The sequence below is a fragment of the Strongylocentrotus purpuratus genome, unplaced genomic scaffold, assembly GCF_000002235.5.
Source record: "Strongylocentrotus purpuratus isolate Spur 01 unplaced genomic scaffold, Spur_5.0 spur5_scaffold_6, whole genome shotgun sequence".
In the NCBI taxonomy this organism is placed as follows: domain Eukaryota; kingdom Metazoa; phylum Echinodermata; class Echinoidea; order Camarodonta; family Strongylocentrotidae; genus Strongylocentrotus; species Strongylocentrotus purpuratus.
In genome coordinates, this window is record NW_022145612.1 from 19064954 (window position 1) to 19087209 (window position 22256).

The 22256-nt window shown below is 35.8% G+C and overlaps 2 protein-coding genes across 2 annotated transcripts; one reads left to right on the forward strand and one right to left on the reverse strand.

The window, feature by feature from the left end:
* The first annotated feature begins 822 nt into the window (after positions 1–822).
* Positions 823–3979, forward strand: LOC763041 (integumentary mucin A.1). The gene is made up of 4 exons (XM_001198895.4): positions 823–879; positions 1538–1598; positions 2151–2438; positions 3477–3979. The coding sequence occupies exons 2-4, from the start codon at positions 1538–1540 to the stop codon at positions 3977–3979; spliced, it is 852 nt and encodes a 283-aa protein (XP_001198895.3). The 5' UTR covers positions 823–879.
* Positions 3980–5374: 1395 nt separating this feature from the next.
* Positions 5375–20523, reverse strand: LOC100890104. The gene is made up of 8 exons (XM_030972390.1): positions 19477–20523; positions 16857–16979; positions 13229–14471; positions 12288–12888; positions 11568–11691; positions 10966–11109; positions 10021–10162; positions 5375–8877 (listed from the first exon to the last, which is right to left on the reverse strand). The coding sequence occupies exons 1-8, from the start codon at positions 20263–20265 to the stop codon at positions 8660–8662; spliced, it is 3384 nt and encodes a 1127-aa protein (XP_030828250.1). The 5' UTR covers positions 20266–20523; the 3' UTR covers positions 5375–8659.
* Between the last annotated feature and the right edge of the window lie 1733 nt (positions 20524–22256).

Below are 22256 nucleotides of genomic sequence, written 5' to 3' on the forward strand. Positions count from 1 at the left end.
TGTATGTATGTATGTATGTATCTATCTATCTATCTATCTTTCTTTCTATCCATCCATCTATCCAACTATTCACTTCATTATTTATATCTCTGTCACATTATATGCTTGCCTACTTCTCATTTGGGGGGCACATCTTTAATGTTGCAAACTATAAATCGATGAAAAATCAGAAAAGCATAAACATAATAATTGTACGGCTTTCACGACCAACTGAAGTCAATTTCACAAAAACGTTATTTTAACCGTTCAGTGTGGACATTTCTGAATAACGACCTGTTTAATTTTTCTTTGGTTAAGGCGTAAGGCGCAAGATTCTTTTCTGGCAACATTTCATATCCTAAAGTTCCACCGGTTAATGGAATAATGGATATACAATCGCTTCAGCAGGTACATAATTATTGCCGGAATATAGCATAAATTCTATGATTGGGTATGGCTATTAGATCATTAAGATCGAAATTGAATATGCTACTTCAGTGAACATTCTACGTTATTAAATGTTTTGGTAACAGGTTGAAGTATAATTCTCGCATGAATTTTATTTAATCAGTTAATGAATTCATTTATTTGTATGGTAATTGATTAAGATTTTCGCAATGGTCATTACAAAATCATATTTTATCAAATTCTCTTTACAATATGACTTTACTAATAGTGAGACAGGTAGATTCTTTTATTTTTGCAGGTTATTAAGAATTATTAGATTAATGCGGTTAATTGAATTCAACTAAACATATAATCCACATTGTCTCTTGCAATATGTTTGCTATAAATATGGGTAATATGAGAGGTATGAATTCATTCGACAAGATACTTGAAGTAGTTTCCCCCTGATCATCTTTGCTCATCACGAAGGAAGAAACAAACCACATCAACAAGGTGAGTAGTGCTACTTCTCTATATTCGACAATACAGATTTATAATACGTTGTGTTTTTTGCGCACTATTTAGAAGGGAAAAAAAATTCCAATTCTATTTTTCGTTTCCCTAAAATGTACTTCATTAATACGTGGAGGGGAAAAAAAAAATCGATTTTGAATGAAATGAAAATGTTTAACCTTGATACGCATCATTAAACTCTTGAAATTTTGAATAAATTTTATTTTACATAAGTTTTATTTAAAGGTATAACTTACGACACTTCTATATGAAACTGTCAGTGTTTATGAGGTTATTGGAATGTGCTTAAATCTGTCTTTGAATGCTCTCGTATTGCTAAATTTCAAGCAAAATGATGGTTGTTCATACATGTCACTGATATATCGTCAAAATGAAATATGACAAGGTTTTCCCTTACTTTTTAAATCGTATTATGTAAACGCATTAAGAAAATGACGATAAGTCCTATACATTTATTTTTGCAAGACAACTGCAATTCCATGTTAAAGCCCCTAAACTGTTTATTACCCTATAAGAAATTGCTCTTCATGTAAATTCATTCCTGTTTCAACCATCCATTTTCAAAGTTTTCGTTTCTAAAATTGATTGTATCCTATGTTTATCATAACACTTCTTAATGTTGACGCATTTCTTTCAGATGAAGGTCACTTTCGTTGCCACTGTCTTTGTTAGCATTTCCATGGCACTGTATTCATCAGGTAAGAATATTTTAAATCGTTGCTTTGATCAAGGTCCATGCTTTGACTTACGAAAATCTAATATAAAAATATGCCGAATGTCTATAGACCACATGAACGATTTAGTCCTTCATCACCATCATTTTAAATGTATTTAAAATCATCCAGAAAGGATAAAGTTTGATTCATATTTCGATGTAAAACATATTTTTAGCAGAAGGTTTTGTTTACGTTGAAAGCTGAAGTTACTAAGAGAGTACGTGCCCTCGATATTATGACTTGATATTTCGATGTACAACATATTTTTAGCAGAAGATTTTGATAACGTTTTTGAAATTTGTTGATGTATTGTATTGTGCAAATTGATCTACATGTATATGTATTATGTTAAAACATGGAGGTATTATAGCTCCATGGTTAAAATGTACCAGCATTGTAAATATGAACAATCAAATGAGGAAAATAATAACTAAATGAATTAAATTGAATTGAATTGAACGTTGAAAGCTAAAGTTTCTAAGATAGTACCCTCGATTTTATCTCCATCACAATCTTCCAATTCCCACCTTCCAGCCAACCCCATCGATTTGGGATGCGGCACCGCAAGAAACGTCATCGACTGCTACCTGTCACAGCTCTGTCCTCACTTCAAGCCCGAGGACGTCCTCACCTGCGACAAGGAGTTGATGATGAGCACGTCGTTGATGTCGATGACGAGTGACGTCATGGTGTCGCATTATCTAAGAGAAGCACACAAGGATAAATTCTGTGACGCGGATGGGCAGCGATTCGGCTCAGCTTGCAATGTGCTCGATCACGTATGCTTTGGTACAGATACATTTGACATCACCTACTGCGATGGTGAGTACAACAGAAAAGGGTTAATTCATTAGAGTAGAGAAATAATAAATAAAATTGTACGATTCGATATAGGTAAGTGCAACAACAGTAAGGGAATACGAGTCATACATTTGTCGTATCTACGGAGACGATTGTTCATCATCATGAAAAACTGAAAATTCTAAAACTTATAATCAGGGGCTGCGATCCCGGGGTCAAAATTTTTTCGTCCCCCCCCCCCCGAAATTTTTTAAAAAGTGCACACAAAAAATGTATAGCAAATACTGACCAAAGACTGCAACACACTTTTAGGCTCTGGAGGGCCCAAGAGTGCAGCGTTTAGACTAATAAAAATGCAAAAATCTTCTCGCTCGGTCGATACGCTCCCTCGCATGATATCTCTCAAAATGTACGAATAAATATTGTAGAAAATCTGTATTTCCTCGCATTTCGTCCCCCGGTCATGAAAAGAAATCGCTGCCCCTGCTTATAATTTCAATGTTTATGGAATGTTTCCTCCTTCTTTTCTCTACTTTATTTATCTTCCCTTTTTTCTTAAATCTTGATTTTTGTGTGTAAACTATGTATTGTTAAGTTATTGTTATTTTGTATATTTGGTTCGGATCACTTTTCACAAGCCATCTATGTGCTTTTCGTAGTCCTCCCACTTCAGATATCTCATCATATATGCTTGTGTTGAAGATTGTATAAGTTTGTTTTTATCTTGATGTGGAAATAAATAAATTCAATTCAATGAAATGAAATGTAGGGAAATAACAAGGAACAAAATTTGTTTCCAAACAGTAATTTAGTTGCTATAACTCCTGTCTGAATTAAGTCTGAGAATTTGTTTAAGAATGACATACGTGTATCAAACATCGATGTTAATTATTTACGATGTTTTAAAAAGTAGACATTATCGAAGTAAACTAGTGTCGTTATTCGTACATGTATGTTGTTCGAGATGGTTCTGCTGAAAATCTTCCTCTCATCAACAAATGTTGTTTCTGTGTAATGTCAACGATATTTGACATGAACTTTGTTTTCATTGATTTGCAGAAACTAATCTACGATTCCGTCGCAGTGGCTCCTTCTCTGGTAGCGATTCTGGATCTAATTCTGGATCTAATTCTGGTCATGTACACATAGTCCCACAACCACCTGCAACCAAGCCACCTACAACCAAGGCAGCAATAACAGAAAAAGCAACAACAGCAATTGATTGTGACACATCCGACGAAGACGCCACCACCACGGCCGCCACATCTGAGGATGACACTACCACTCCCACAACACCTACAACACAAACGACTCCAACCACACCAACAACACCAACGACTCCAACCACACCAACAACGCCAACCACTCCTACAACACCAACCACTCCTACAACACCAACCACTCCTACAACACCAACCACTCCTACAACGCCAACAACTCCGACAACACCAACTACCCCCACTACACCTACAACACCAACCACACCTACTACTCCTACCACACCTACAACACCCACTACACCTACGACTCCTGCAACTGAACCAACTGAACCAACAACATAGCTAGAGAGTATACCTTTTGCATAATATACGGCCTCTTAACTTCAACACCCTTCCTCATTACTCTATTTTAAAAATAAGAATATTGAATCTACAGATTTTTGTTCACACTGCATAATTTAACGATATAAAATAACTTTGAAATATGTATATATAATAATTATGGGCATGTTGTTCTTTGCATGTATTTCTTGGCAATCGCATGTTTGCCTTTTGAAATGTTATTTAAGTGAAATGATTTACTTGTTTAATGATATTAAATAACTTTGAAATATTGAACACGTGAAATATGTACAGTATGTGCATGTGTTTCTTGGCAATCACATGTTTGTCTTTTGAATTATTTAAAGGTACTATGTCCCATGTGCAGGCCAAACTAAGGAAAAGGTTAAATTCCAACGGCATTTGAAAAAAATAATACTGATTAAGGACTTCCCTTTAAAAAAAAAAGGGGGGGGGGCTTGAAATTTCTTTAAGTGGGAAAATAACGACTATTAATTTGAATATTAGGACACTGCTGACGTTTAAATTTCACAGAAAGGACATACATGACATATTCATAATTCCTGCAAAGTTCTACATAATTTGATGTTGGCTGCAAAAGGGACATATTATCTTTACGTGAAGTGATATAGTTATGTTTAAAAGCTCTCAGGTGTAATGAATTGACCTTTTAACATATTTGTCTTCATAGACTATTATTTTTCTTTGATATTTATTATCATCCAATTCTTGTGGATTATTGAGAGATGCTTTTGACTGCAATAAAGTTATTAAATTTGAAATGAATACACTAATGATTGTATGGTTCATTTTTTCCCTGCAGTTTTACATCAAAATGCTTGATCGTGTTTAAAGAGGTTGAGTTCTGGGATCAAAAGGTGAAAAATATTTTGTGAACGTTATCATTGTTTTTATGCAAGTGTGGAAGAACATCAGATAACAAATGTTCCCTGAAAAGCATGGCTCTTCAAATGCTTTCATATTCTATATATGGCATGTAACAACATACAAATTACATATACATCTTTCTGTGTACAGTGCTTGTAGCTTTACCAAGACTGGGCCGAATTTCTCATCATTTTGATGATTCCAGAACCTTGCAGTACACACCAATACTTATATGCTAGATGAAGAACCTTTGTTGACTCGTTCCACACCGTTTCTTTCACAATGCAATTGCATGACCAGAACTCAACTTTATCTTTAATTGTAACTCTCCTCTTTGTGTGAGTAGCAATTTGTGTTGGTGTGAGGTGTATACTAGAAAAAAGTAAATTGGTCTCCCTTTATGTAGGCCTCCAATCAAACCATTATAACATTTTACTTTAACCCCGCCATTTATACATAGATCGACAATGAACTTTAAAAGGGAGTCACATTAAAAGAATACTTACATACTTCTAAATATAGTTTAATATGGTTCATACCATTCAAACTTACATATTTCAGCATGATATTGCAATATGTACAGCATATTTTCACAGGTTTGTGTTACCAAAATGATTTTTCTGGATATACATGTAGATATATAGTGAAAGCAAAAATACAGTTAATCTATAACTTAGATCATCATAAATTGATTCTACTCCTGTATGTTCACATGTACATGTATATATCTACTCCATACAAGACACACGGTTATATATTAGGATCATGCAAATTCAAGTCTATTGAAGAGTTGTGAAAAAGAAATTATGTATTTGCCATGACAAGAAGTAAGAGTTATTTGTTTAACACTGTTAATTGGAAAGTACAGTCAAAACATACTTGTTCCTTTAAACATGTACACAATACAGACTCTGCATTGTGTACACGTTTAAAGGTACAAAGTATGTTTTGACTGTACTTACAGAATACTGTCTATTACTGGTACAATTAGATCAGTTCTTTAAAAAACTAGAAAAAAAATTGACCCTGTGCAGTCGAAAATATGCCTCATGATCAGAATATCTTAGCACATTTAAATTGACCTGTGATCTTTGACTTCTTTACCATAAAATCCAATCAGGTGATCTTTACAAGGTCATACATACTCTCACCAAATTTAACTATGATACCTCAATTCGTTCTTAAGTTATCGCGTTCACAAGAATAATTACGGACGGACGGACAACCCGCAAATATAATGCCTCTGGTACTAATGTGTGGCGGAGGCATAACAAAAAAGGGGGGGGGGGGGGGAGGCATTTTCTTGTATGGTCTCACCCATGTTAACAGAAAACTTTCTGCTTGTGGCAACCCTGGAAGTAGCATCACCCTGGCCTAGGCATAGATTCATCACTGAGCAGGGCTTCTATATCAAAATACATAATCTTTGCATTGATGAAGTACATATCAGTATAATACAGTATAGCAATTAACACATTTAACATAACATAAGATGAAAAATATATATTTATATTATTATATACATGATTAAAACATATACATGTTGTTTGATAAATTCTGGCAAGATGTAGCAAACCAATACATATTTACAGTCAGTTAATCCTGAAATCAAGATAATTGAATAAAACAGAAATATTAGAAATGGTTAAATTGATGGATATTTTAGCCGTCTCTGAACCGATTTTGATCAAACAAAGATGATTTTGTCATTTAAATTGTATGTTCTTTCAAATTTGACACTCGGTTTATCTCACAAAAAATATTTTGTGGAGTGCCCTCTGCAACAAAACTCAACTATACCTTTAAGAACCTTGAAGATCATGAAACAAAGTAACAATTTGATAACTTCCTTTGCAAGCTAGTTTCATGGTGCATTGCACACAAAATATCTTTCTTCTTGTTTGTTGATAATTGCATTTAAACATGTTTTCAAAGATACACCTAAGGCACAAGTAGGAGATATAACTTTCTTCAGAGAGAATCTGTCAAATTTTGTGATGATTAAAGGAAAGTGGCTCACAAACGACATCACGGTGTTGTCAATTTGTACATTCATCATCAACACTGCAATTTCTCTTTAAAGAACAAAAATTGCTCATCTTTTATAAGATTTTTTTCCTGAAGATTCAATGGTCAGCTATTTCTCTCACATATTAGCTGTATTCAAACCCATCTGAAGCTAGGATGGACTTTTAATAAAGGACATCAAACCAGCTAGAGTGGAATTAATACTTTAAAAGAGTGTTATCACTTTCTCATACCCCTATTTGTTTATATACACATGTATATATAGCACACATATGCTGAGTGAAGGAAAAAGCACAAAAGAAAAATATGATAGACTTGAGGCACAAACTTAGATCAATTGCAACCATACAGCATACATTTTATAGTATATATCGCAACAAATTGATTTCATTCCCAATAAAACATTTGGATGACAGCTTCTGAATTACATTTTGTATAAGAATGAATGATTGTCTTTTCTATAAATCAAGACATTACTTAATGAAGTGTATAAGCACATACTGCAAGTTAGGTCAGGATTCTGATACATATCATGCTCCCTAACAAACATTTAAAAAATAATTATACAAGTTGTGACAGATTTATTTTAAACAAAATACAGTTTCAGTACTGCTAAAGTTCATTGTATTTATCAAGATGGTTAAAATAAAAAGAATATTTGATACAGATGAATCTGTTGATCATTATTTTGGGCAAAATGATGTAATGTGCAATGTTATGTTGGCATAACAATGAAAAAACAAACCCTAATACATGCAATCACATTTTTTACACAAAAGAGGTACAAATCCTGTTAGTCTATTAGACTTCCCTTGCTAACCTTAAAGGTAGGTTAGCAAGGGAAGTGATGAAGCATAGCAAGGGAAGTGATGCTGTCTTAATGTTATTGCAAAATGCACATGACATATATTTTTCTGAGAGCTTTGCTTTTTGGATTTGTTGTTGTTTTTTGCTTGACAATGGAGGATCAAACCATGTGACATGCAGTAATATCCTTTAGGTGGTCAAAGGTTAGCAAGGGAAGTGATGATGTCACACAGCTACTGAGAACTGCATGGAAATCATGACAGGGTTTTTGACAGAAGTGTAGGGTACTCATTCTGATGTATGATAATGTCTCTTGGAACAAACTTAAACTTGGCTTCAGAGTTCAAATAAGCACTTCAAGTGAAAGGATACATTTTTCAAAATTAGAATTACCATTTACCAAAGATTTGACCAGTCATCAAACTAATTCACTAAGTTATTGCTTAATCAAATATAGGATTTCATAATCCTTTTTTTTTTCCTGACATCACAGTGAGAGAACATTTCTTGATAAAGAAATGGATATCCTCAATGGGCAAATGCCAAGAAACTTATAACTTTTTTTGAGGTTAATGAGGCATAACTGACACATAACCATGCATCATTGGGAATAGTATTCTGAAGTATAAGCCTCCAGTTATATGTGATCTTATACATTGACTCAATGCTACATGCTATACACACATACACACAGTTAATGTACACTGTGGTGTGTGGGCTCTTCTATACCCAATATAACCAGGCATGCTGGATTGAAACCTAACTCTGATGTTTCTCTATGGTGTCTTCATGTCAGTACTAATCATACAGCTAACAACCCCACGTTATATGGTGGCAGCGGTGGGATGAATGACCTAAATGACCTATTATTAACCCATTGCCTACTGGAACCGGGTGGTCCCTGTGTAAAGCCTATGGGAATGAGATAATTCAGTAGTCAACAGGTTAAATTGAAGACTAGTTGTCTACAATTTTCCATTTGGTCTTGATCTCTAGGATGACATCCTGGCGATTGAGATTGGGTTGTTCGAGGTTGCTGATCAGGTTCCCCAGGGTAGCGTTCCCAGACTTACCCCAGTCCTCGAGGAGATGGCTGCAGGGGTCATAGTAATACTGGTGCGGTGATAGAGCCTCTTCAAAGAGCTTCAAATCAGAGGTGGAGTAACCTAGTTGACCTGTGTGAAGGGATGGGAATATGAGGACATGCAGGGAAGGTTAAAAAAAAATATATGCAAGAGGGGGATTAGGAAGGGTAATTTCATATTTTAAAGCCCCACTGCACTACTTACAGCTACTTGTGCCCTCTATATAGCAAACAATGCATAATTGGTAACCATTGATCCCCTTTTTTGTTATGTTAATTGAGAGCTGATTTGATGAGATAACCACCTGTCAGTGACCATGTAGGGAGGTCTAATACCTCCTGGCAAAACTAGTGCAGAGAGGCTTTAAATCATTATACATACATGTTTCCAGCTGTACTAAAATCAAAATAACAATACTCGACCCCATCGTTTTGTTATGCAAATTAATGTGTTCAAATTTTAAAGATGACTCTGAACGACACAAAGGGGAAAGACATTTCCTGTTTTCACCTATATATCAAACAATAAATATTGTATTTGGAAAAGGGTTGATCAGAAATCTTATCAACATTGATCCCCCAAAATAGCTCTTTACATAAAACAAACCCATAGCCACACCACAAAAACTGATTAACATTGCTATGAATGGTGATAATTGCATTTATTGGGATATATATATATATATATATATATGCTACCAACCATATCCTCTTTTAGTGGTTTACCCATATCTTGTTTGTGGTTTTTAAGATCATGGGTGTTCTTTTTCTGAAAATTGAGGGATTTCACAACCGGTCATAATCACAAGCATATCTTATGATATGCAAGCATCTGCTTAAAACATAGCAGTGTTAGCACAATGTGCACAATTTCTTTTTAATCATAGAACAGCACTTTCAATGGAAGCAGGGGAAAAGCCATTTGAATTTTGTTATCATTACAAGTTCATCAATTAACTCCACAAAAAGTTGTTCTTAAAGATCTCACTAACTTAATATCAGAATAATTTTTTCAACAAGACAACAACTAATTACACTACAAATGTTGATGAACAAAACTAAATGAATTATTCAGAACAGGGATATATCATGTCTATTATTGTATGTCTTAAGAGAAAAGGGAAAATGTACAATTAAATCCATAATGACAATGGCATATGAAAGGCTGGTGACAACTTGGGGTTTACTAAGAAAAGGCACACTAGTAAAAAAATTTTTAAAGGGTAACATTTACCTGCTAATCCTCTCCAATCCCTGCCCCTGCTATTGGATAGATTCATCTTGTTACAAACCAGTTGAATGAGATCAGAAGGAAGGTGAGCGTATGTTGTGTCCTTATGGAGTATCATCCCAGATGACTTCAGGGCTGTTCTCTTCTGCAATAGGTAGTAATAAATAGTAGTAAAAATAGTAATAATAATAGTAATAATAATAATAATAATGATAATAATAATAATAATAATAATAAATGAAATATTAACCATAATAGTCATAATAATAATAATAATAATATGAATTATACTATTAATAATATTCCGGGTTTAGATAGCACTTAATATTTCTACCATGTCTCTAATTGCTTTACAGACATAACAATATCCTGGTCAATTGGATTCAGGTTAGTCCGCACACAATGTATGCCCATTCTCCACCCCCTACGGAGCATTCCAGCCAGGCACCTTTTAACAGACGTTCACAACACTGATGCAACTATAATGACTTTAAAATACTACCAGGTACAGATTAAACACCTGGATGAAAAGAAGCAATGTACATATATGCAGATAAAATACCTTGTTTAGACATAGAGACTGGATGGGCAAGGTTAGAGCAATGCAAACAATGCTCATAAAGGTTTGGAGAAGAAAAAAAAAATTTCAACCTGATGTGTCCCGTCCAAAAATTTTAATTTATTTTTAGTTTGCAGCATATGAAGGTTTCTCTCTAAGGTTTGATGACTGTGTTCTATCATCAAGCTTGTAACAATTTGGGTGTACAGGGGAGTCACCTTTCATGACCTAATGTCCACCACAAAAAGGATAATGTACAGATTGTAATGAAATTTTGTGATGGGTCCAAAATTTTTCAGACAACAATCACTCTGCACTTGTGACCAGCAGTCTGCAAGTATTCATATTTCTTGAGTATGAACATTTTATATCGCATTCAATTCATGTACCTGTTTCCCTTGGGAGACAATCCACTGTCTAACATTCTTGAACTTGCGTACATCTTCATCTCCACACCAGAGAGGGCGCTCTCCAGATTCCTTTGACAGGTCAATGATGTGCGGAAAGGCAAGGCTACCCATCTCCCGCTGAAACTATAGACAAAATGGATAAAAGATCATGCTGCATGCTTACATCAAGAGAGAAACCTGACCTCACAAACAAACTTATGATCAAGCAATTAGCAGCAAAATAAGGTAATAGTCGATAGTATAGGGAGTAATAAATACACAGATTCTATACATCCATGTAAAAATATGCAAGTAATCAGTAAAAAACATTGTTTTAAAAATAACGGAAACATGATTAATTTTCAACAAAATGGTGTTTAATGAAACATGGAGCATGTGGTCCGATTTATTTTGTGGGTATGATGGGTATGATAAAGAACTTTGTCTATTTTTGAAGATTGGCAAGCAAGATCAATTATACCTTTTTGCACATGCAGGCATACATAGACAACTACATATCAGGCATCAGGGAAATGCATAGAACAGGAAGCTATGTCTGGAAAGATATACTGGGAGTGATAAAAACACAAATATGGACATACCTTGCATCTATGATCCATGGGGCATGGTGGCCCAAGAGAGAAGCAGTCATTGGATCTCGTCACCTTCAGTATAGCAGTGTGTATGGCAATAAGGACATTCTGCAATAAAAAGCCTTTGTTGCACCTGAAAATCAAAATGACAGAAGAGAAAACTCATGATGAAAAAAATTGCCTATCTGAATTTAGAAAAAAAGGGCAGTCCAGATATAAACCAAAATAGCTCTCATACTGTAAATCTAATTGAAAATTTAATCATGAGAACATTCAACTCCAAATGCAACACAAATCCCTGTGCCACATTGTATTTATCATGGGATAGGTATAACCAAAGCTTCATGACTAATTTACTAGAACATCCCCCCCCCCCAAAAAAAAAGGGACCCGGCATTTGGAAAATTTGGATGGATGATTCCCCGTTTCAAATCTCAGACACATGGTCCAGCAACAATTGCTATGGGCATTATTTCATCAGATATATGGTTAGCAATTGAGTTTTAGGTTAGATTTAGGGTAAGGGTTAAGCAAATTGATTGGTCCAATGCTAAAGTTTAAAAATTCAGTACCGGTAAGTGTAAAATATTTATCATGGAGCAATAGTCGCCGGAGTATGTGTCAGTATGTCTAGCAGGGTGGTAATTATCCTAGATTAGCAACGTTTCTCAGTGGCAATGGCCAGGGATAGTTATCCAGATATGCCCAAAGATAGTTACTAATACTCACACTATGATAAATTTCACCATGCACCTGCTTGGATCATCCCTCATATACACAGTATAGTTGCCACCCATGTTAAAGTTCCAAGATGTTTCACTTATAAGCTCAAAGGTTCCATCCCTCTCACTGGCTACTCCACCTAGCTCGATTGCAAGCTTCGAGAAGAGACCGTGAGGGCTGTACCCCTTAAAGTCAGCAAGGAGGATTCTCTCTGATGACAGGTCCCTGCAGGAAGTTGAACCACGAGACACCAAGTTGTTTATATGGTAGGGCAAGAGATACTGGGCTTGCTGAGAGCTTCTTCTCCCTGTTCTTGGACTGTCACAGGAGAAATGGCAGGAACCTGGTGGCAGCGCGGAGTAGTCATGGATCAGGTTGAGTTGCTGGAGACACGCTGTGATGCATGCTGCATCAGACTCCATACCAAGGAGATGGGTCAGAAGAGGTTGGGTCAGGACAGACTTTGTCTTGAGTTCATTCCAGTGCTGGCGTAAAGATTGGTCTTGATGACTCACGTCTGGGACTTGAAGAAGACGCTGGCAGGTGTGGACGAGGTCTTCAGGGTTCAGAGCCACAAAGGAGCGATGCGGTTCATCTTTCTCATTGGCTGTGAAAGAAAAGTATAGTCAACTTCAAACATTTCTCTTTTCACATCTTTATTTTTTATGTATGGTACTGGTTTCAATAATTATCTCCGATATTCATTAAAATAATCAAATAAATCATTAAAGTACCTGCATATTTGTGCACTGGATGTCAAAATGGTACACATAAATTTACATTCACAAGAAATAAAGAGCTACTAGCTAATATATGGTATACTTTACATCAAGGCATTATGTTCATGATAAATTCATATGGGATTAAAGAACAAGTGTCTTCATAAAAATTTATGAACCAATCTTTTATTGCACTCACAAGGGAGAAACATTAAAATAGCATTTTACCTGATAAGATTATAACTCCCTGTCTGTGTAGGTACTCCAGGAGAGAAGTCAGTTCTTCACTGTCACTAACTCCACATTCTTTCTTTATTCCTGATGTCATTATACACTTCTGCTTCTGATCCCTCAGTCCAATCACAATATCCCTGAAGGACAGGAACTTCTGAGGATAGTTCTTTCTTGTCAAGAACCTCTGCTCAAAGACATTTCTTGAAAGGTGCTCTCTCAGAAGATTCAGGCAAGCCTCAGGGCCACAGTCACTGAAGCAGGTGGAGCAGGAGTTCAAAGATGAAAGCACAGATGAGGAAGATGTTGTAGTGGATGTGGAACTCTGACTGCAGAACTTCACAACTGAGGATGCAACCTGGTCCTGCCTTACAGTCAAGTCAACCCTTCCATCTAGGTGCTGGCATTGACTGCATGGAGGCACCTGAGATGATGATGCCCTGCTGAGCATGAAGCATGGACAGTTCTCATGGTACTGGAGCTGTCCTCCAAATGCTTCCTCAAACCTCTGCTGTAGCTGCGTACCAATGTTCTTGACCGACTCCAAGGTGTCTGCATACAAATGCTGCCAGCTTGAAGTAAGATAAACCGGGGACTCTGAACCAGCATAAGTCCTAATCTTATTCAGCTTTCCTTGGAGTTCCCTCACATGTTTTTCGGTGTCTTGAAGGAATGATTGCCCATCAAATTCAACAATGTACATGGAATGGGATGTCATTACCAACTGATTGCAATAATCGGCAAATCTTGAATCCTTCACCACCACCACTTCCAAAACCACACACTCTGGGACAGCCAATGAACCATGAATGCTGTTTGATCCGTTATGGCAGTCTTTCTGGTTTTCAAGTGATTTCAAGACGTCCATGACTTGGTGAGACTTACAAGACAGATACTCAAAGACTCTGTCTTTTTTCTGTATTTTCACACAGCATCTTTCGCTGATAGGGCCATCCTGTCTCCCAGACCAAATCTCAGATCCAACCAACTGTTCTGCCACGTTCTCTGAATTGCTACCCATAATGACCAATCTCAGATCAGGTAATCGCATCATTGGCCTGTCATCATTTTCGAAGGTATCTCTGAAGCTACCTTGTCTAGACACTGTTTTCAGAGAAGATTTCACAGAATTGGCAATACTTCTCACTCTTGTACTTTGTGGTCTCTGTATGATGATAGAGACTGGACTATCTCGGCTCTGCTTCTTGAAAACTTCACTTGCTGATATTCCAGCTGCTGCCTGAAAAGAAAGTGATTTACAAAAATTCCTTCAACACCTAACATTTAAATAATATAATTCCAATGTTATTTATCCATATCTTTGGAGATCAACAAGATACAAATTCAAATTATACAGAAATGTTCTTCCCCCACTTTCTTTAATTTTTAAATGTCATATATTCTATTTTATTATATTGTTGCTTACTGTTTCAGCTAAATTAAAGCAAAAATCCAGAGACTTATAACTCTGCAATTAAAGGAAACCTCACCCTAAAGAATAAGTGTAGGTAATTTGAAAAATGAGTTGTATTTCTGCCCTTTGGTGTAAAATAATCCTTACCAAAATGTACATGGGATTTTCAAATGAAGATATTCTTGGCATGTCTTTTAGCATGAACATGGACGCAGACATTCTTGAAAATGTGACGTACTTGGTGACCTTGTACATGTATCATGCACCAAGCTTCAGTTGAAAAGATTTTTAAAATCAATATCAAAACGTTTAAGTTTTTAATGAGGAAACTTCAAAGCTGAGAAGATAAAATTATACTTGGTCAAAAATATATAACAGAGGAACAATTGTGACTAATTCATTTAAAAATACAAAAATATAGCAGTTGAAAAATCTAAGTAATTTATGAAAAACATTCACTCCAGAAGAGCATCAACTTATTTATGCAATTTGCATTCTAATAATTGTATTTGTAGCACTAGGGATAATACCAGGTCAATGAAATGCTCACCTAACACACCTTGGGAAGGAAGCATCCATAAATTTAAATACATTTCACATAGTACGTCACATTATAAAGAAAATGGTGATACCCATGTCGTGCTGAGAAACTGTTTGATATTCTTGCTTTATGTCTCTCTCATACACTTTGGTGGGGAATCTTGTAGATTAATGGGAAAGAATATACTAAATCTCTCAGGATAAGTAAAATTATTTCTTGGGTGAAGTTTCCTTTAATAACACTCTAAAATTGTCCTTCAAGCAAAATGCTTCTGATACATGTTTGAAAGTGAAACCGTTTTTAATGTATTCAACCATGATTTAGTTAGTTTTTAATTACACTCAAAGCTATCTGTTTTAAATTGAGTCTGTTTGAAATTACTGACACAATTTAATTGCCCTTTCATCACACTTGAACATTTTGCCCTTTCCTTTAAGTATACAAAAAACTAAATGAAGGATACAGAGCAAACTACACTAAAATGAAATTATGTAAGTTAGTTAGTTTGCATACCCCAATGAGTGATGTTTACTCTCAAGAAGTTCAAAATTGGTAGAATTTAATTACAATCAATCATAAAGCCAAACTCAAATGGCATACTATTTTAGAAAAGAGGGTATAACAGTGTACCTGCAAAATTCAAACCATCAAGTAGAATTTGCATTATTTAGAAACTGCATGACTATAACTCCATGATTAAAATTAATTTTTTTGTGAATGGTACTACGAGAGATAAGTCCCGAAGACAAATACATATATACCTTATGTGATGTATACGTGAATGAAATCCCTGATCAGTATAAACATCTTACGAAACAAAGAAATCTCTTAAATAGTTCTAGTATTAATAGGTATAATAGCTTTCGATCTCTACAGTAATAACGCATTTTCAATAGCCTACACCAACAAAAGCTCAAGAGTTTACAGACCATTTACGACAATGAAGATCAGTCATTGATGCATTCATAACAACATTCATCTATAAAATCTCTAAATTTTTAGAATACAAATGAATCGTTAGAAAAACTACATCACATCATTCTACAATATTATTTGAACAATATCCTGCATTCTTAAATGTAAGATTGAAAACTAATTCCTTGGGTGTTCTGCTACACAGAAACATGTGTAGATGAATGACAAATAGTGTAAACTCATTTTATATGGCTTATGATCATATTTGGATAAAGCAGTCCCAGTATAAGCCTGTTGAACCCAACTTCCTTAAATTAGGAGGAAGATATTAAGAATTCAGTAAATAGAAGGAGAGTATTTTTAAGTCTCTCCATCGTAGCAACAGGCAATGATTTGCTAAGACCTGATAAAAAATAAAGGCTTACCAAACTTAAAATACAGAATATCCCATCATGCTTCAGTATCATGTATTCGTACAAGGGTAAGGGTTAGGGTTAAGGTGGGGGTCAGGGTCATGGTTAGGGTTAGTTTTTAAATTTTCTTTATGGTTAATGTTGGGGTTAGGGTAAGGGTTAGGGTGAGGATTGGGATTGGAGTTACGGTTAGAATTAAGGTTGGGTTTAGTGTTGGGGTTGGGTTTAGGGTTGGGCTTAGAATTAGGATTAGGGTTAGGATTAGTGATAGATTTAGAGTTTAGGGATTAGGGTTCATGGTGGGGGAATTCTGCAGTTCCTCCAAATAGATAAAGCACTTACTTGTTGATGAATGGGTGTACCATTGATAGACAGTACACGGTCTCCTAGTTCCAGTCCACTTGATTTCGCTGAGGGGCCGATGAAAGAGGTAACCATGGCATAGACTTCACTTCCATCTTGTCCCTAACAATGAGGTACAATAACAGCATAGAACTATAAATGTCATCTGACAATTTCACAAAAATGTTGTTATGCATGTTTGTATGTAGGTGGGTGGGTGGATATAGGTGGATGTGTATGACTGTGTGCGGGTAAGTTCATTTTACTGCATTTAAAGGTATAGGCCAGTTTTGGAAATGCCCCCCCCCCCTCTCAAAAAATGAAATGGAAGCTGTTATTACCAATCATGTGAAAGATGTTTTGACTAATACGTGATGATACTAATATTGCCGGGAAACTGCCTATACTAATTGATATATTTGGTAAATTATCATATCGATCCGGCCTGGATAGATATCGCGAATTCACTTCAACATTGAACATTTGTGCATATATTTCTGTTTTTTGCGGATTTAGGTTGAAGTATTGCCATCTAAACCACTGAAGGCAATATTTAAACAATATTAAATGGATATTTTGCACCCAAAACCCTTGAACCGCAATTTTACCACTACCAACCCATACCTTCAAGGGACAGAAGGGTAGGATACTATCTATCATATTTTTTTTTTCAGATGTTTTGTTTATTCTAAAAATCTACAATTTATCGTTCTACATTATTTTTGAATGACATCTAACATTTATACAAGCTCTCTCCAAGATTCTCCTCCAAACAACATAAAGAAACAAATAAACAAACAAACAAAAATGGACCTATCAACTAATTAGGTACTTTTCTGATGGTTCTTCATTTTCAACCCATCGAATACTATGCCCGAGATACTCCTGACTAAAGTCTAGTGGAAAATGTGTTTATAAATACTAAAGTCAATTCAAATGCAAATTATAAGGGCTATATGCAATGATCAATCGCAAATATTATGGCACCAACTTTGAAAATATTAAACAAATACTGTTCAGTTTGTGACAGCATTATATTTGTAATCGTTATCACTGCTTTTTTCTTACTTTCTGTAGTTGATTACTCATCATGTTGTTGATAGATTTTTCAGTTCAAGTTGGGCATGAATATAATTACACAGGGAATAATTTTCCTCAAATATTTTGATTAGCAATTTCAGCTGATGGATAAATATTTCAAATGAAATTCTGTACATTTCTATGGAAGAAAACTGCTACACAAAAATATTTTGTATAGCAGTCATGCAAAAATGCATAGCAATTGCGATGCGATACCAGGAAAATTATTCCCTGTTACAATTTAAGCATTCTCAGTCACTCACAGCATTTCATAGATGTATATATTTCACCCTTAGTCCTTCAACTAATACTAATTAAGCTATATTATTGAAAAGTATCATTAAAGTTCCTTTGATTGTATGATGGGAAATTAATTGAATCCAAAGAAAGTTTCAACTTTACTTTCACAATCGTTACAAAACAAAAAGATGGCAAAACAATGTAATGTATATGCATGTAACAGAAAGGACTTTTACTCCCTGGAATGATTCTGCATTCTAAAGGTCGGGTTAGGATCATGCATGCAATCCGGGTCAAAATCAGGTCATGTAAGTGATTGTGCAAGATCAGATGTTTTTGTACACAAGTTCACTATGCCACAATCGGTCGTGCATGTAGTTTGAATATATCATTTCATTATGGTTCATCTATTTAACAGGCCCAAGAGTGAGGAAAGTTGTGTCTGACTGATAAATATCTTGTTATTATTGAACATTATATCACTGTGTTTGGCATAATCTGACAGCTATACGTGCTACTTAAATAATTGCTATCCCATGGTCTTGTCAGAAATGTTTTCTCTCCAAATAACAACACTACAAAGTGACAAACACACTTTTAAATATATATATGGGATATTGTCTAAAAGGTGTAACACAAAAAAGGTATTGCAATAAGTATATGAAGCAAAAGATAAAGGAAAATGCACACGTTAAATGAGATATACATGGCCTTTTCTGAAATGATTGATTTTGGTACAACATCAATGACATGTTCGTATTTTCAACAGAGAAAAGGAGAGACAGAGAGACAAGGAAGAGAGAGAGACAGAGAAGAGAGAGAGGGGAAGGGGGGAGGGGGGAGGAAGGGGGGGGGGGGGGGGAGAGAGAGAGAGGAGAGAGGGAAATGAAAGAAAGAGATCATACCAGGGACATGCATACTGAGCATGTACGTAATTCACTTGGCCTAAATCATAGGCCTGTTTTTATCAGCTCCAGTTTGCCAAATAACCTGTTATTTTCAGACTCGGGATATTATCCCAAAGCTCGAAAGTGCGCCATTACCAGACCGATACGCTCATCGCAAACTAGCTCAGACGGGCATAAATTAGCCTGCTAAGTTTTTTCCAAATAGCGGGATATTTTGGAAACAGACCAATATTTCTTGGGATATTTTCTTGACCAAATATAAATTGCAGCTGCAGGGTGATGAAGACACCATTGAATGGTTAATTTGCAATCGGGATAGTTAAAAAAGCGGGTTATTCAGCAAACTCAAGCTGATGAAGACAGGCCTAATGACGCAAATCAGCTGCACGTACCTTCTTATTCTTTATGGTGAAGCCAAGCTTTCCTTCCTTGTTCCACTGTACCACACACTTCTTGGTGTCTGACCAAATGATTGTATCTGGATAATAAAAAGCATTTTTCAAGAGGTTTGTCTTCCTTGACTTTTCCTTTAAAGAAATTAGGCCTGTAGAATCAGGTCTCAATGGCTGTGGGGGCAGGGATGAGAGTAGAGATGGATTACAGTCAAACAGAGGCTGGGGGCACATCATGGTACTGGCAGTAGAAAGGTCTGATTGAGCTGGGAGTGAATGATTGTCAGTGCTTGCTGAGGAGCTGTAGGCAGAGTTTGCACAACTGAGTGAGGACGAAGAACTCCTGTCTTCCTTGGTTCTGTCTTTATCATCAGTCTGCAGACTTTCCTCTGAACTACAACCATCACTGGACATGTTCCCCATAAATCCAGAACTCTTTTCCTTCATGGATCCTCCATTCGATTTACAGTTAACACGAGCTTGTTTCGGAGGTTCTTCTTGCTCAAAATGAAACCATCTTTCATGATTAGGACACTCTAAGCCAGGGACATCCTCCTTCCTTGAATCAAAACCACTCTCAGAACAAATTCCTTGCTTGTAGTACCCCCCATTTTCCTGACCAGTGGACTTCAAATTGTTATTGCATTCCATCCTGTCAACTCTTAAGTTAGGCTGTTGTCCCAGAGTATGGATTGTAGGTCTGGGGGTATGAATGGCTGTCCTAAAACCAGCCCCGATTTGCTGTGCATTGACAAGTTTGCCAAGATCTGCTGGTGGAATACCTTCCATCTTGAGTGTGTTTTTGAATGAATTTAGGACACTATACAGCAAGGATCTCCGGTTATCAGATACGCCTGTGCTGGTACATGCTTGTTGTTTTATGAAAACATTTCCTCAGACTCAGAGTACAGTCAATGTTCAAGTTTACACTTTCCAGGACTCTCATTCAATGAAAACATACTTCTTCGAGGTCACATGATGAAAGAGGTTTTGAAACATGTGAGCAGCTGGAATCTCCTGGTCTGTTCTTTATGAAGAAGATATATCCTTTAACCCATTGACTCCTGAATTCTCTAATTCCCATAGGCTTTACACATGGAACCAGGTTCCAGTAAGCAAAATGACACACAAAATTATCTTTAGTTTTAAATGCATCATATCAGATATATAAATTATGTGATACAATTGGTCCTGTTAAACATTGAATAATAATAAGCATATTCCACCCAACTTCAAAAGTGAACCAAAACTGAAATATGTCTCCTCCACATAAATACATTAGATAGTATTGGTTAGATTGAAACATGTTTTTCAACATATTGGTCATACAAGAGAATTTTCAAAACTACATTTATACTCGAATGAAAATGACGATGATGGCATGAGCAATGATTATATTTATTACAGGTACTAATAACACATGCTGATTACAGAAGATTTTAAGTCGAGAGCCCTTCTAGTGGATGCAAGTTCAATGTTCTTTTGCATTTTACTGTAGTTTTTCTTTACAGAGTGTTAGAGCAATCAAATACCACACTCACTCTTGTTCCTGACACCATTTGATAATAGTCCTTATATTCATATCAAATTCACTTACAGTGTACTTTACCTCAGTACCAGCAACTCCATAGTGTTAAAGGGGAAGTCCACTCTGATATTAAGTTGGTTAAAATAGAAGCAGAAAATGAGAGGAACCGGTTGGTGGGAGTTTAAGCAAAAACTAGTGCTGGGACCGTGGACACATACGAAAAACAACGCTACACATGTACAAAATTCACTACACAAATAAACAAAATAAACACAAATCACCTGTTTTTCAGCATTATAAATTGCTGAAGTCAATATTTCACAAAGATTGGGAAGAAGCTCGCAAAATACATCATAGTGTTGCCAATTTGTTTTTTGACTGATGACAACTTTAAAAATTCATAACTTTCCTATTTTTAATGAGATATTGTTCAAAATTTCACAGATTTGTTTCTTTCATTTTGTCTTCTTTCATTAAAACCAACCTAATATCAGGGTGGACTTTCCCTTCAATGTTCTCACAATTATCATTATGGTATAGGACTATATATCCTCATACACTAAACTACTTTATCATAAACCCTTTAAGTGACTTACAGCTTGTAACTTAAACAACCTGGGTTCCAATGTGCTTTGTGATTATTAGGGCTAGTGACATAAATATGAGGCCTAAGTCATATGTACAGTATGCTTTGCACTCACAGTATCCATTCCATAAGCTTGAGTTTCCTGTAAGAGATAAGTGGAAGACAAGCCAAAGTCCATATCCGGATGATATTTCCTAAACTTGTTGGTTTTCCATTGTATTGTAATTGCATTACTACACAAATTACTTTTTCACACGCCATTCCTTTATTACTTTCAATTTGCTAGTTGCTTCAGTCAGAGAAATGAAGCCGTAGATACATGTACATGGCATAATAAAAATGATGAACCCACCTGTGGCATACCAATATAAGTCTTTCTAATGGCACTTGTGGGAAGGATAGCCTGTGGGCCATGGCTATTTAGTTGACATATATTCCTTCCACAGCCACCTTGTTGGGTGCACCAGTGTCTATAAATTTATTGCCATATTTTGTTTACTCATATTTTGTTTGACATGTATTGAAAGTGCCAAATAAATAAATAATAATAGTTTTAATGTTACCTCTTCTTAACCTTTTATATGCTTTCCATGTGATTGGTACATCGCCCCTCCACTCTGCCACATCTTTGACTATGAGAAGATATCTGACCTTAGTTGCTTGTAT

Excerpts from the sequence above, each read along its gene's own strand:
- LOC100890104 (XM_030972390.1), bottom strand. The coding sequence starts at position 20,265 with ATGGAAGGTATTCCACCAGCAGATCTTGGCAAACTTGTCAATGCACAG. Across the intron at positions 16,980-19,476 it reads TCACCATAAAGAATAAGAAG|GGACAAGATGGAAGTGAAGT; the intron begins GTACGTGCAGCT and ends CCTCATTGTTAG. Across the intron at positions 14,472-16,856 it reads GTACACCCATTCATCAACAA|GCAGCAGCTGGAATATCAGC; the intron begins GTAAGTGCTTTA and ends CTTTCTTTTCAG.
- LOC763041 (XM_001198895.4), top strand. The coding sequence starts at position 1,538 with ATGAAGGTCACTTTCGTTGCCACTGTCTTTGTTAGCATTTCCATGGCA. Across the intron at positions 1,599-2,150 it reads CATGGCACTGTATTCATCAG|CCAACCCCATCGATTTGGGA; the intron begins GTAAGAATATTT and ends CCCACCTTCCAG. Across the intron at positions 2,439-3,476 it reads TGACATCACCTACTGCGATG|AAACTAATCTACGATTCCGT; the intron begins GTGAGTACAACA and ends ATTGATTTGCAG.